The sequence below is a fragment of the Thamnophis elegans genome, chromosome 12, assembly GCF_009769535.1.
Source record: "Thamnophis elegans isolate rThaEle1 chromosome 12, rThaEle1.pri, whole genome shotgun sequence".
Taxonomy (NCBI): Eukaryota; Metazoa; Chordata; class Lepidosauria; order Squamata; family Colubridae; genus Thamnophis; species Thamnophis elegans.
Window position 1 is genome coordinate 30,126,191 of NC_045552.1, and position 12,699 is coordinate 30,138,889.

Consider the following 12,699-nt stretch of genomic DNA (forward strand, 5'->3'; position numbering starts at 1 on the left):
TCATTTTATTTATTTATTCTACCCTTTGATTATTTTTCTTACAAATAACTCAAGGTGACAAAAGATAATCAACTCTCCTTCTTCCTCCTGTTTTCCCCATACCTGCCATCCTGTGAGTGGGAGAAGAGGGGCTGCTCCCCCAGCATCAGGTGGGTTCAGCCCAGTTCAGCCCGGTTCGGCTAAACCGGTAACAGTATTTTTGCTTGGGTCACAGAACCAGCAGCGACCCAGGCTTGCCACGCCCCCCGAACCAGTTCCCTCTCCGCTACTGATGTTGCTGCCCTGTTGTTTTCTAGTGACCACGTGTGCACAGTTCACTATAAATTGTTTTGCACATGCATGAAGAACAATTTACATTGAACTGTGCATGCATATGCGAGAAGCCAACCGGTAGTAAAACCAGTAGCAACCCACCAGTTCCTAGCATGAATGCTTCTCCCCTGGGGAATCCTTCCCAGCCCTAAGACCTTTAAGGGCCTTTTTACTTTGAAGGGAAACAGAGCCGGGGCTGTTGGAAAGTCTCTCCAGCAACTCCTGGAGAGACGTGGGAAAGAGGTGCAGAGAACAGCACTGGAGTGTGAGAATCCGGGCATGGTGGAGGAAGTGGCCAAGGGGCAGATTCTGACAACCAGGGTTCCTTCCCTTTGAGACGCCCTTGAGGGTGGAGTCCCTCTGAAGCACGTGAAGGCAAGGAGCTGTACATGTGAGCTTCTCTCTGGATTACCAAGGAGACATGAAGTTCTTCGCTTGCCAGATCATGATGACTCCAACAGGCTTCTGCTGGATAAAATCACCGCCGTCTCCCGGCACGTCTTATTCACGGCTTCCAAAATGCTGAGTGCAGACGGGCCGCACCCTCTTCAACTCTTTCGGCACTGGGCCGCAAAGATAGTTCGACAGCTGCAGCAGCCTTGAGGGGCCCAGTGGGGCCTGGATGGGAGGGCTCACTCTTACTGGAGTGTGTGTGTGAGAGAGAGGGAGGGAGAGACGTTTGCTGGTTGCACTCAAGAGGGCCGGGGACCAACCTCTGGAATTGCTTTACAGCATTGCTGACAATGGAGAGAAAGCACTATAAAAGGGAAAGTGGTCGCGCGTGATTGTGTCCTCTGGGCAGATAGCGGCTTGTTTAAGGACAGGCAGGAACCAAGGATTCTGCCACGCAGGTACTGCCAGTGGAGAATGATGTCCCCGTGAGGGTGGCAAGCGATTGGGGGGGGGGAGAGGATTCCACTGCAAGGAATGGGGGAGGGGGTATCAACTTTACACCCCAACAGTGTGTGACTGTTTTGTTCAGCCTTTCCTCTGGACCTCAAGGGGCTCTAGTGGGAATCTTCCTTTGCTTTATCTTCCCAACAGCCTTTTGAGGCAGGTGAAGCTGAGCAGGAGGTGCTGAAGCCGACGTCTTCCTGGCTGGAGTTAGAACTGAACCGGCCTCCCAAGTCTTAAGCCAACAGGATTTGTAGAGATTTGTACTTTGGCCTTCCGGTTCCTTCCACTCTGCTTTACAACTTTGCAAGGAATCCTATACGTCTCTTGGATCCCTTTGCCATTTGATTTTAATCAATCCAAAGAGTGCCCCCTCCCTCCCTCCAAATGCCTCTGCTGGCTTGTTCTGCTCCTAACATGTCAACACCACAGTTAAATCATGGTTTGTTTAAATCACCACTGCCTGGTTTCATTCACACTGAACTCTTGAGGAAATAGAGAGGGGTCTGCTCAGGCCTGACTCCCACCACCACCACCCCTCGTGGTTCCCATGGAGAGTATTTGAGGAGCCAGATCTGGAAGGTCGCAAAGTTTCTCTTTGGATAATTTTATCAAGGATTATATTAAACAGATAATGCAAAATATAGAAGACAAGAAAACAGTATTTAAAGGCATAACCCCCCCTTAAAAGGAAAAAGGAATTAACAAAAATATCTAATAATGTATGTCCCGCTTTCCATTTATTCCACCTCTCTTCAACCCTCTCCTAACAATTAAGCAATGCAAAAAAGAATTTAAAACTATTACGTAATAATCAAAAGAATAAAACTTTATTTACATATTGAAAATGAATCCATTACACCATAAGGCATTTCCAAAATGAAAAATATACAATTTGGATAACCACAAACATTGCCAGAAACAAAACTCATTTTTAACTATGATCAGATAAATCCATTTTATATTCTTTCTTCCTCACACTCGTCCTTAAGGCCCATCAATAATATTCTAATTCCTGTTTTCTTCTAATACCTCCTCCTGTTTTCTTGAAATTCTCAGCTTCCTTTAAGTCAATTTGTAATTTCATGAAGTAACTCTAGTAAGTCTCTGACATTTCAATTTGAAAGGGTAGCCTCTTTCTGGGAGGGGGTGAGGGAAGAAGGAGGCACCGGGGACTGTGAGTTGGATCCCCAACTACAGGGAAGGTCATCTGGAGGGAGAGGAGGAATCAGGTGCAGAAGATGCCAGAAAGCAGATTACCTGGAACCTTTCCATGCATGTGGGATGGAGTACATGTTAGATGTCCTGGTGGTTGGGGCTCAACAGGGCCCATTTACCCCTTTTGACAGCTTACAATATCATTGGTCAGATTGTCCCGCTGGGTGGCTGGCGAATGACATGCCCTAAGGTCGTCCAGGAGCTGCTCCATCCATCACACGCCAAACATGCCCTGCAGGTATCTGAGACCACCCACTCTGGAAAGCCAGATGTGGCTGGGCATCATCACCCAAGGAGACTTGAGATTAGCAGGACGTTTCTCTTCTCTGCCTTTAGGGGCATCTGTAGGGAGCAGATGAAATGGGCCACACTTCACCCACACCATTGTGGCTGCCATTTTGACTTTGACTGTGCCCTGTAAGCACCTGTATCCAGTAGGCCTGCCACTTTCTGGCTTTTTTGACCCTCTCTCCCCATGGTGCCTCCAGATGTATAGCACACCGCTTCTTCCTTCCTGCCCTACAGGGTGGCACAGACTGGGAAAGGGGGACTTAGGTAGCAGTGGGTCTCCCAGTTGAACAGAGACATGGAGGGGGGGAGGGAGTGTCAGTCATACATTGCTTATTTATTTGATAAATATATAAATTGTGTAGAGCTGCCGTCTCACAGATGCAATTCTGTGATCCTCCAGATCTGGAGACGATGCAGTTAAGACCATTACCATCTGAAAAACCCAGTTATTTTTTTCAGTAAAAGATCCAAAGTGCCAATTCTGCCTCGTAAAGGGTTAATTGGAGAGGCTTGCTTGAGAAGGAAGAGACTGCAAATGGCATAATTTATGCAGTCTCATAAACAGAGGAGAGGAACTCAGCCAGGTAGATGTTGGCACAAAGACTGAACAGTTGAAATGTTGGGATCAACCTTTGTATAGGCAGGGAGAGGCTCTAACAGTTTCAGGAAAGGAAAAATTATCAGCCTGTTTCATACCGCAGGAAGAAAAGATATTTCATTGCCCAACCTGAATTTATCTACCCAGAAGAAAACCCCTTCCCACGGGCTGCTGCTGCTGGACCCTTCTGTCACTGCGCTGTTGTCGCGGCGGTAGGGTCGTTTTTTTCTTAGCGCTTCGGACGCCGCGGATTTGCCTCCGCACTTATGTCGGCGCGGATAAGGGCATCGCGGTTTTGTGGTGGAACCAGCCCATCATCCCCTGACATTCCCTAACACACTCACACAACTCTAGGTGAAGAAGAGCCTTTCAGGAGCCTGCTGCATTGCAGATGGAGCGAATGAGCTGAGTTGGGCAGCCTGGCTGGGGGTGGGGTGGTGGGGTGGAGGGCCTCCATTATACAGGCTGCGTTATGTCATGATGGGAACGAGGCACTTTTGCCTCATCAGATCATGATATCATGTTGCAACTAAATCAGTCACATCCTATGTGATGCTATTCTCCCCGTTGATGACTTTCCTGTGGACATTCTGGGGTGGGCAAGGGGGGCAGCTGATGTTTCTGGGGGGCTCCTGGGGCTTAGCAGATCATGGCCATTGTTAAAAACAAGGGCAAGACAACAGACATCTCTTCCTCCAAACAGTTGCCCTTTTTTAAACCATCGCCCTCAATCTGCCATTATTCAAAATGCACAAGCTATCGTTTGACTTCAGAGACATGCGGAGACATAATGCATCCTGGCTTGTAAAAGCCAAGCTTCCTGATGTTGCATAAAGCAGTCAATCCCAACCCCCCCCCCCCGCCTCCCATGCTGCTAGCTTTAGAACTCTTCCCACTGAGCACAGCCAGCGCCTTCCCTCCATGCTGCGACTCTTGACCTCTGGCTTTGCCCCACAGCAGATGGGAGAGCAGAGGAGGCTCCGGGTGAGCAGGGAGGTCTTGGCTAAGGAAAGATCCTGGTCTGGTCCTGTCCGCTCCTGCAAGGGAAAATGTATCTGTCCTCATGGACACCTTCTCATTAGCTCATGACTGATGATAATATCTGTAATCTCCAGCCTCAATGGCTGTCTGGGAATCATGGGTTTGTAGGCCAGCATATGTGAGGGATCAGGTTGGAGAAGGCTGGTACCTCCCAAGAAGGAAAAAGGCTGCAGCCTCCGCCCCCGTGTGTGTGTGTGTGTGTGTGTGTGTGTGTGTGTGTGCGCATGCTCATTAATTGGTTGAAGGATATTGTTGGCACCCTGAGCTGGATTGCAAAACTGGTTTCCAGGGACTCATTGTTGGGAAATATTGTGGTTAGTTTGCAGGATTATGAGAGCTGAGAATGACATTTCTGAGAGGGAGACTCGTAAGAACTTTGCACCTGGCTTCTGCTGGAAAAGGCAGAGTTGCTTGGCTAACAAAGAGACGTGTGTCTTTTCCACCCGAAGGTGGGAGAGGAGGTCCTTGTGCAACAACAACACCTGATTTTTTTAGAGCTCAGGATGGTTGTGGAGTCAGGTTTCTGGGCTTAAGGAGGCTTCCTTCTTAAGACAGTTTGGTCTTTGAGAAGGAGGAAGACTAAGAACTGAGCAAACACCCACGTCGGCAGCAGACGGGACTCGTCCAACCAGTGCTGGAGTTTCTGTAGGCTGCTTTTGCACGTGAGGAATCCAGGGGCAATTTGTGAGAGTGTCATCTTAGGCAACCTCACCCCGGGGTGGATCCCGTGAAAGGGACACAGGACACACCGGTCTCTTTTTCCATTGCTCTGGGTTGCAAGAGGAGGAAGGAGGAGGCAGGTGCCCTGGGGGAGCAGAGTGGGGGTGGAGGGGCAAAATCAGGTTTCAGCAGGAAAGAGCTGGGAGCTTCCTGGCTCATTTCTGTTAATGATTTCAGATCTTAACCTCCTGTTTTTGTTTCAGCAGCAGGTAAGCCTTTGTTCCCTTCAGAGGAAGGAAGGGCTTTGCTCTCAGAGGCTGCAATGCTCCTTTGTAAACCGATGCGGCTGCTCCTGAAGCTGCCTTCCCCAGCAAACTTGCAATGACCCATAACTTGACTCAAGACTTTCACTTAATCAGCTTCCCTGCCTTTCCCTTTTCAGCTCTCAGCCAGGGTGGGAGCTTAAGTCCACTCTGAGCAGGAGCGGCTTCAGACAGCTTTCTGAGCTGGATCCACCTCTGGGGCAACTCAAGGCTTTCCATATTTTCTCTCTGTTCCAAAACGCTGGGTAGAGCCAAAAGTGGATCTCAGTGGAAGACTTTGTTCTTCTTGACCCCTAGTAGGATTTGCTTCTGGGATCTAACAGGATTGGCCCAAACTGGCTAGGGGATTGCTGGGTTTCCTGGAAAATATGCCTGTCTTCATAGTGGGTCACTGCATGCAGTGGGTCAGGGAAGCAATGAAAGCCTCCCCACACAGGGGAGGCTTCCAACAAGGCTCTGAAGGCTTCAAATCCTTGGGAGAATTTCCCCCCTGCACTTCACATTGACTTACAAATAAAACTCTTTGAAAATGTGCTGCTTCTTCGAAAGTATATAGTTAAGTATTTTTAGGGGGTGCTCTTGTAAAGCATGGTGCACTGAGGGAAGCTTGTTTGGAGGCAAAAGGCGAGTGCTTGCAGGCCAGGAGATTGAGGAGGAGACGGAATGGCCCTTGTGTCTGTGATGGACATTCTGCTTGCTGTACGGTACAGGTGGTCCTTGACCTCTGACCACAAGTGGGGTGAAGAATTTCCATCGTTGAGCAAGGCAATAGTTAAAGTGGGTCGCACCCCATTTTATGACTTTTGCCATGATTGTGAAGTGAATTGCTGCAGTTGTTAAGTGAATCAGGGAGTTGTTAAACGAATCCAACTTCCGTTGATTTTGCTTGTTAGAAGCCATCTGGGAAGTTTGCCAATGGGCCACATAGCCTGGGACACTGCAATGACCGTAAACACATGCCAAGCACACACATTTTGACCACCTGGGGATGCTGCAACATTGTAAGTGCTGCTTATTAGCCAATTTTTTCAGTGCTGTTGTTTCTTCCAATGGTTGTAATTCAAGGGCTTCCTGTACAGCAGAGTAGCTTCAAGGAGAAAACTTTGCAGAAGGTCAGCCAAGGAACCAGAGTTTCTCTTTGCTTGGCCATATCTCCACGGAGGTCAATGCCGGCCGCTACACCATCATCTTCTTGGCTGCACCTAAAGTGAATGGGAATTCCTGCAATTTTTCTAGATAGAGAAGGGCCACCAAAATTAATCTCTTTCCCCCTCTCTCCCGTTCTTAATAGAGGGGCAGGCAGCTTTCCTAATCAGCCGCTTTTTTGTGGCCTCTGGATGACGTGACCAAAATTGGTTGTGTGGTTTTTGAATTTTTGAAAAAGCAAAAATGAGAAGCAAAATAGGTTCATTAAGTCTCTATTAAGCCTAATGCACCATTTTCCTTTTTTAAAGATAAAAATATCACCCTGCCCCCAGAGCCATTCACTCCCTTCCAAGAACATTTCCAAATTACTTCGGCACTTGGAAGCAAGGCAGGAGCCACATGTATCAAAAACATCAAGATCCCCCTTGCCTTTGTTTGAGGTGTGTTGCTCAAGAAGGCTCTAGGGATGCCCCTGCTTGGAAGCCAGGAGTCAGGGATGGCCCGAACACTCAAAGAGAAAAAGGTTGTGATGGATTGAGTTTTTTAATGTTTGCCAATGACAGGTAGTTCTTGACTTATGACCACAACTGAGCCCAAAATTTCTGTTCCATCTCAGAAGGATGGAAGGCTGAGTCAACCTGGAGCCTGGTGAGGTTTGAACTACTAAATTGTAGAAGTAGCCTGCACTACTGCACTCTAACCACTGCACCACCGTGGCTCATTGTAACTTTGAACTGTCACTAAATGAATGGTTGTACATCAAGGACTATCTGTAAGGATTTCTGATTCAAATTTAGTTCATGAAACAGTCGCATTCATAGAAAATGGGCGAGGCCCTTCAGGAGGTCAGAATGATGGATGGGAATGTGCTTCATTGATGAAGATGTTTACAGCTTAAGACTCTTTAGGATGCCTGGTGCTTAGATCCATCCATCATAATCCTCTAGTGCCAGGATAACAATACACAATTTGATTGCACAAGTATAATTTAATTTCTGAATGGGTGGGAAAAATCTCTAGGCTCAGGTAACATGCTAGTCTCTGAACCCAGGTTAATGAAACCGCATTGCTCTTTGCTATGGCAGTGAATATCTGTAGCTATGTTGCTCCCTTCCTGTGTTCAGGTGTGAACCAAGGAAGTCTTCACATCTGGACACTGTGTGTCTAAAGAAATAATCCCTATTTCTTGTGACCACGAAGTCCTGGTCCAAATGGATGCAAACCGAGTCCATGTGTAGTTGGACTCTAAATCCCATGAGACTCAGCCAACTTGGCCAATGGGCAGGGATTCCAGAAACTATTATTTGGCAAAACCGGCGGGTGGGGGCGACTGCCATAAACCGTCTCCTGATTCCCAGCCCAGGACCCAGCTGAGCGGTTTGGTCCCGGGGGGGCCGAACACAGGAGCAGCGGCCCCGGAGAAGCCACCTGACAAGGGAGCGGGGCGGCGGGGAAGCTTCGGGCTCCTCCCCGGTCCCTCCATTGGTTCCGCGGGCAGGTGGCGAGGCAGCGCCGGGGGTAGCTGAGCGGCCGCCCAGGCTCCGCTGGAGCAGGGAGGCGCTCGGGGCTCCCGCGCTTTCATGTAGCGCCCCCCCTCCTCTCCCCCTTCTGTCCGCAGCCGGGCGGGGTGGGGGTGGGGGGCGGCCGAGGCGGCCATGGGCAACGCGTCCCGCAAGCGCAGCGCTCCCGGCGCCCGGCCCTGGGCCTTCTGGAGCTTCGCCCGCGCCCACTGGGCAAGGACAGGTAGGGCCGGACAGGTGGGGTGGCGGTTGCAGGCGGGGCAGCTGTTCGCGGGGCGGAAGCCTCCCGGCAGAGCCCGACGAAGGGCGCCGTCCAGGGATTCCAGGCGGCTCCTCCCGCCTTCCCCCGGAGGCAACCCTCGCCTCCCAGGCTCCCGGCCGGTACACAGGCGGCAGCGGGGTGACGGGGCGGCGCTCGGCACGCGCTCAGAGGCCCTCTTGCCAGACGCTGCATTGCGGTTCCGCTTGAGCCCCGCGGCGATTCTGCCTTTCGGGGATCCCCGGCCGGAGCTGCCCTCTGCGCCTGCTCTCTGCCTCCCGCTGAAGGGCAAGGGCTCTCCTTGGGAGCTGCAAAGCCCAGAAAGTTTGGGCAACACCGGGAGCCCCGGAGAGCCCAGGCAGTGGGGGAGGGGACGCTGCCTTAATCCTCCTTGCAGCTGCAGCTTCAACCCCCCCCCCCCATCACCCTTTTGTGGAAACGTCAAGCAGTTGTGCTGGTGCCTGCAGAAGGTCTGGGAAGTGATTTGGTTTCTAATTGGTGAATTTGGGATTCCCCATACAGGGCTGCTGGGTTTGCTGGGCCTGCTGTGTGCCATGGGTTGGGTCTCATCTTTGTGTGTCTGAAGAGCATGAAACCCTCGGAGGGAGGGTGCCCCACTAGCCTTGCCTTGTTTAATGTTTCTCAATCTTGGCAAGTGGAGATGTATGGACTCAACTTTCAGAATTCTCCCGTTGGCTGTGAAATTCTGGGAGTTGAACCCCTACATCTTCAGGTTGCCAGGTGGAGAAACACTCCTCTACTTGATAAAAGATGCCAGAGTTTGGCTGTGTTTATATGGACTTCGGCATAGACTATGGTTTATGAAGCCCAGCAGGACATTGGGTGCACCATGTTATGCGACTGATTGACTGGTTAATAATTTTGATTCTATTGTCAACATCAAATTGTGTAATTTGCACCTTTTGCACCATGCAGGTGACATCACAATGTGTATGATGCATTCCCTCCATTCAGCAGCTGGATTTGCAGGTTACCTGAAGTCAGAAGGAAAGGCAGCGAGTGCCTGCTGCCTTGGCCTAATTGTATCTTCCCGGTGTTTTGTGACTTCTGCCCTGCTCTGTACTTTACACTGCAGGTGCTTATGTGCCCTGCCCTGGCATAATGGAGTATGTTGATGACAAGAAATTGCTTTAATTGTTGTTATTTCATTCCATCCGTGTGGATTATATTTTATGGGTGCAAATCATGATGAATAAAAGGGAAGGCAGCCCCCAACTGGCTGGCTACTTGTTTCACAGCTGTTGAGATCCTCCTAATTAGCACTAAGCTTTTTGGGTGTGAGAAATGCGGAACCTTTGGAACACGAAGCTTGTGAGTGTTTTTTTCTCCCAGCTTGGTTGGTTGGCCCAATGAACCACCAGAGATGAGGGACCCAAATTTTGTTCTAGGTTTGCTCTACTGATGGCCCCGTGCTAGGACTGCGTGCTTTGGGAGGGGGTTAGGGAGTTATTTTGCAGTGTTATAATTGTGTGCTGCTGCTGATTAAGAGAAACCAGTGTTTCCCTTACACACGAACCTTCCCCACAAAACAGGAGTGTGTTTAGCTTGGGTTAAGGCCGGTTAATACCCCCATCCTGTGTCAGTCAGTTCCTTAACATGAATTTTATTTAATAAGGTAGTTGTTTGATCTTTATTCAGACTTTGGAATGGTACCAACACCCTGTTCGTTAAATAAGGATTGATCCAAATGTGGGTGTCATACTGGTGTAAAGTTGGGTTGGCCTGCTGTGGGGGAAATGGATCACCAGCAGCCCCCTGTTCCAGAGAGGTTGGGTGCAAATGCAAATTCAGTGTCACCCACATTTCTTTCTACAAGACTAGCATGGAGATTGGTGTGAGCGGAGGCAAAAGAGACCCCAACTGGTTGTGCCAGTTTGCACAGTTAAGTGGGGTGGGCTTGGGAGTTTTCCCCACAAGGTAGCCAGCCAGCTTTGCAGGTTTACCCCTTGCCAAACTCTTTATCTGCCCAGTGGCTAAAAGAAGCCCCTACAGGAAAAGAGAACCAACAAATGTAAACATTTCACTGCAACTGTGTCTGGACAAGAATTAATCTGCTAATTTCCCCCAGTTTGGTCTGTAGTGGTTGTCCTTCGCTGTGGCAATCAATCTGCAGCTAAACATGAGTCAGATTAAGTCCTGCACTTCTGGCTAATAGAATTTATATTCTGATCAGTTTTTCTTCTTCTGATCTTTGAAAGGAACCTGATTTACTAAAACTTTGAGGGTAAAGCTTTCCCTACAGTTTTTCTCCATTCTGATAAAACCTTCACTTAGTGATTGGGTTCCTAAATTAGGCAGTTACACTTTGCTTAACAAATTGAGAAACGACAGCTGCCTGAGTTCATATGTAATAGTAACAATATGAAATAATAATAAGTCATAAATAAAGATTCAGACACTGCTCACGTTTACAAAACAAACACCAGCTACCTTCTGACTTAGTAGCAGTGTTCTACACACCACACTTAAAACTCAGATACAAGCCCAGTTGCTCTATTTGCTCAACTCGCTGCCAGTGGTTCTTTTTAATCTTGGTTGGTTTTTAGTTGGTTTTTGTGGGCTAGTATTCTCTCCAACTTCAGTCTGGTTGGTTACTTTACAGTCCAGTGCATTGTGCAAATGCAGACAATGGATGAAAGTTGTGTGAATGCAGCCATAGCCATGTAGGAATTCAGACTGCAGGAGTCTGCCCTCCAAAACATGGTTTTGAATGTGGTTGGGACAGGGCTGGTTGTGTAAAGCAGCAGATGAAATGACCACAGAGGTGGGGCCAGATTCCAAAGCCTCCCTCCCAGGCCACAGGAAGCAACTGAGCTTAATGAATGTGGCCTGCCAGGGAAAGAAAAGAAAGGAAGTAGGAAAAATTTTGGAAAGGCTCTACAGGGTTTAACAAGAATTGGGTGCTTAGTCCTGAAACAGGTGACAGAGTTCCAGTTTCCAATTTCTTCCGCCTCCAGATGCCCAGGAGCAAAAGGGTGACAGGTTGGTGAAAATGCTCTCAGCATGTAAATTCCATGAACAGGGAACCTCGAAGCTTAGTGGTTGCCAAGCTGGCTGGGGGATTCTGGGAGTTGAAGTCCACAGGTCTTAAAGTTGCCAGAAGTTGGGAAATGCTGCTCTATGTCAAGGATCCTGAAAATGAAGCCCAGGGGAGAGAAGAGCCGTCTCCCCACTTCACACCACATATGCCTTAAGGTGATTGGAGGACAGACCCCTTCCATTTGAGCTTTCAAGTCAATTTTGACTTCTGGTGGGTGCTCAGACAAGTCTCTGCTGTTTTCTGTGCAAGATATTTGGATGTGCCACCTCCTTCCAGTGAGAGAGCCCAAGTCCCCCCAGATGGCTTCTAGGGCAGGATTAGAATGGAGGATCTCCCAGCTTGAAATTCAGCACCTTTAAGCACTGCATCATAACTGTCATAACCTTATTCTACATATTTATTTAATGTTGCTGAAATCAAATTCAGCTTTACTCTTGATGCCACAACTCAAATGAAATGATTTTCCAAACAACAGCAACAACAATAGGAATATTAACTCCTGCTTAGAAGTGTTGGGGGAGGGAGGGGCGCACAGGAAGTCCAAAAAGTCAAGATGGCATCAGCAACTGTGCAAGGTTCCTCCCTTTTTTAGATGGAGTTTTCATTGCACAGTTGCAGCTGCTGCTTTGATTTCATTCCCTCCTGCCTCTCCTCCACACATCCCATTTAGTTAGCATCTGACCTCCTGCATGGCTCCAGAATCTTGGCTAGAAACAGGCACAGTTTGTTTTCCTTTATTTCATAAAGTTCCAGCATAATCTGGTGGGAGAAGGAGATCTTCAAATCGGTCCATCGATAAAGAGAAAATATCTTGTGCTTTAAAACAGTGTTTCTGCAACTCGGCCACTTTAAGATATGTGGATGTCAACTCCCAGAATTCCTCAGTCAACTACGCTGGCTGGGAAATTCTGGGAGTTGAGGTCCACACATCTTAAAAGTTGCCAAGGCTGAGAATTATTGTCTGTGTGACAGAAGTTGTTTGTCTTCCTAGCTTCCTTCTGAATGTGCCGCAGCCCCTGCTGCTGGAGGACTCAGTCTCTGTACAGTTTAATTGGTAGCAACATAGAAAGGCTTTACATTGCCTTCCCCCTGTATCAGTCTTGCCTATATCTCTTGGATTTCAGGATGGTGCCCCATCCAAACACTAACTCTGCCTGCCCTTTACAGTATGTAGTTTCCCCACTCACATCAGATCAGAACTGTTACCTAGCTGACATTTGCCCTTCAATCAAGCATGACTTCAGGGGTTGGAATGCAAAAATCAGGTGGCTTCTGGTGGCACCGTTTTCTCCAAAGGCAAAACCTTTGAGGACGGGCGCAATGGGGGGTGTTCCTGCATACTTCCAGTATCTCTCTTGGAGGCAGAATCCAAAGGA

At 48.7% G+C, this 12,699-nt stretch overlaps 1 protein-coding gene across 2 annotated transcripts in view; it reads left to right on the top strand.

Moving 5' to 3' along the window:
* Positions 1 to 12,699, top strand: part of KIAA1522 (KIAA1522 ortholog) — a 62,503-nt gene that overhangs the window by 5,171 nt on the left and 44,633 nt on the right. Inside the window, exon 1 of one of the 2 annotated variants that reach the window (XM_032228169.1) lies at positions 7,992 to 8,226. The exons of the other annotated variant lie outside the window; for it this stretch is intronic. Within the exon in view, the coding sequence (XP_032084060.1) occupies positions 8,139 to 8,226 (88 nt within the window). The 5' untranslated portion in view covers positions 7,992 to 8,138. Of the gene's footprint in view, positions 1 to 7,991; positions 8,227 to 12,699 lie in introns of those variants that run through there. 2 annotated transcript variants of the gene reach the window in all.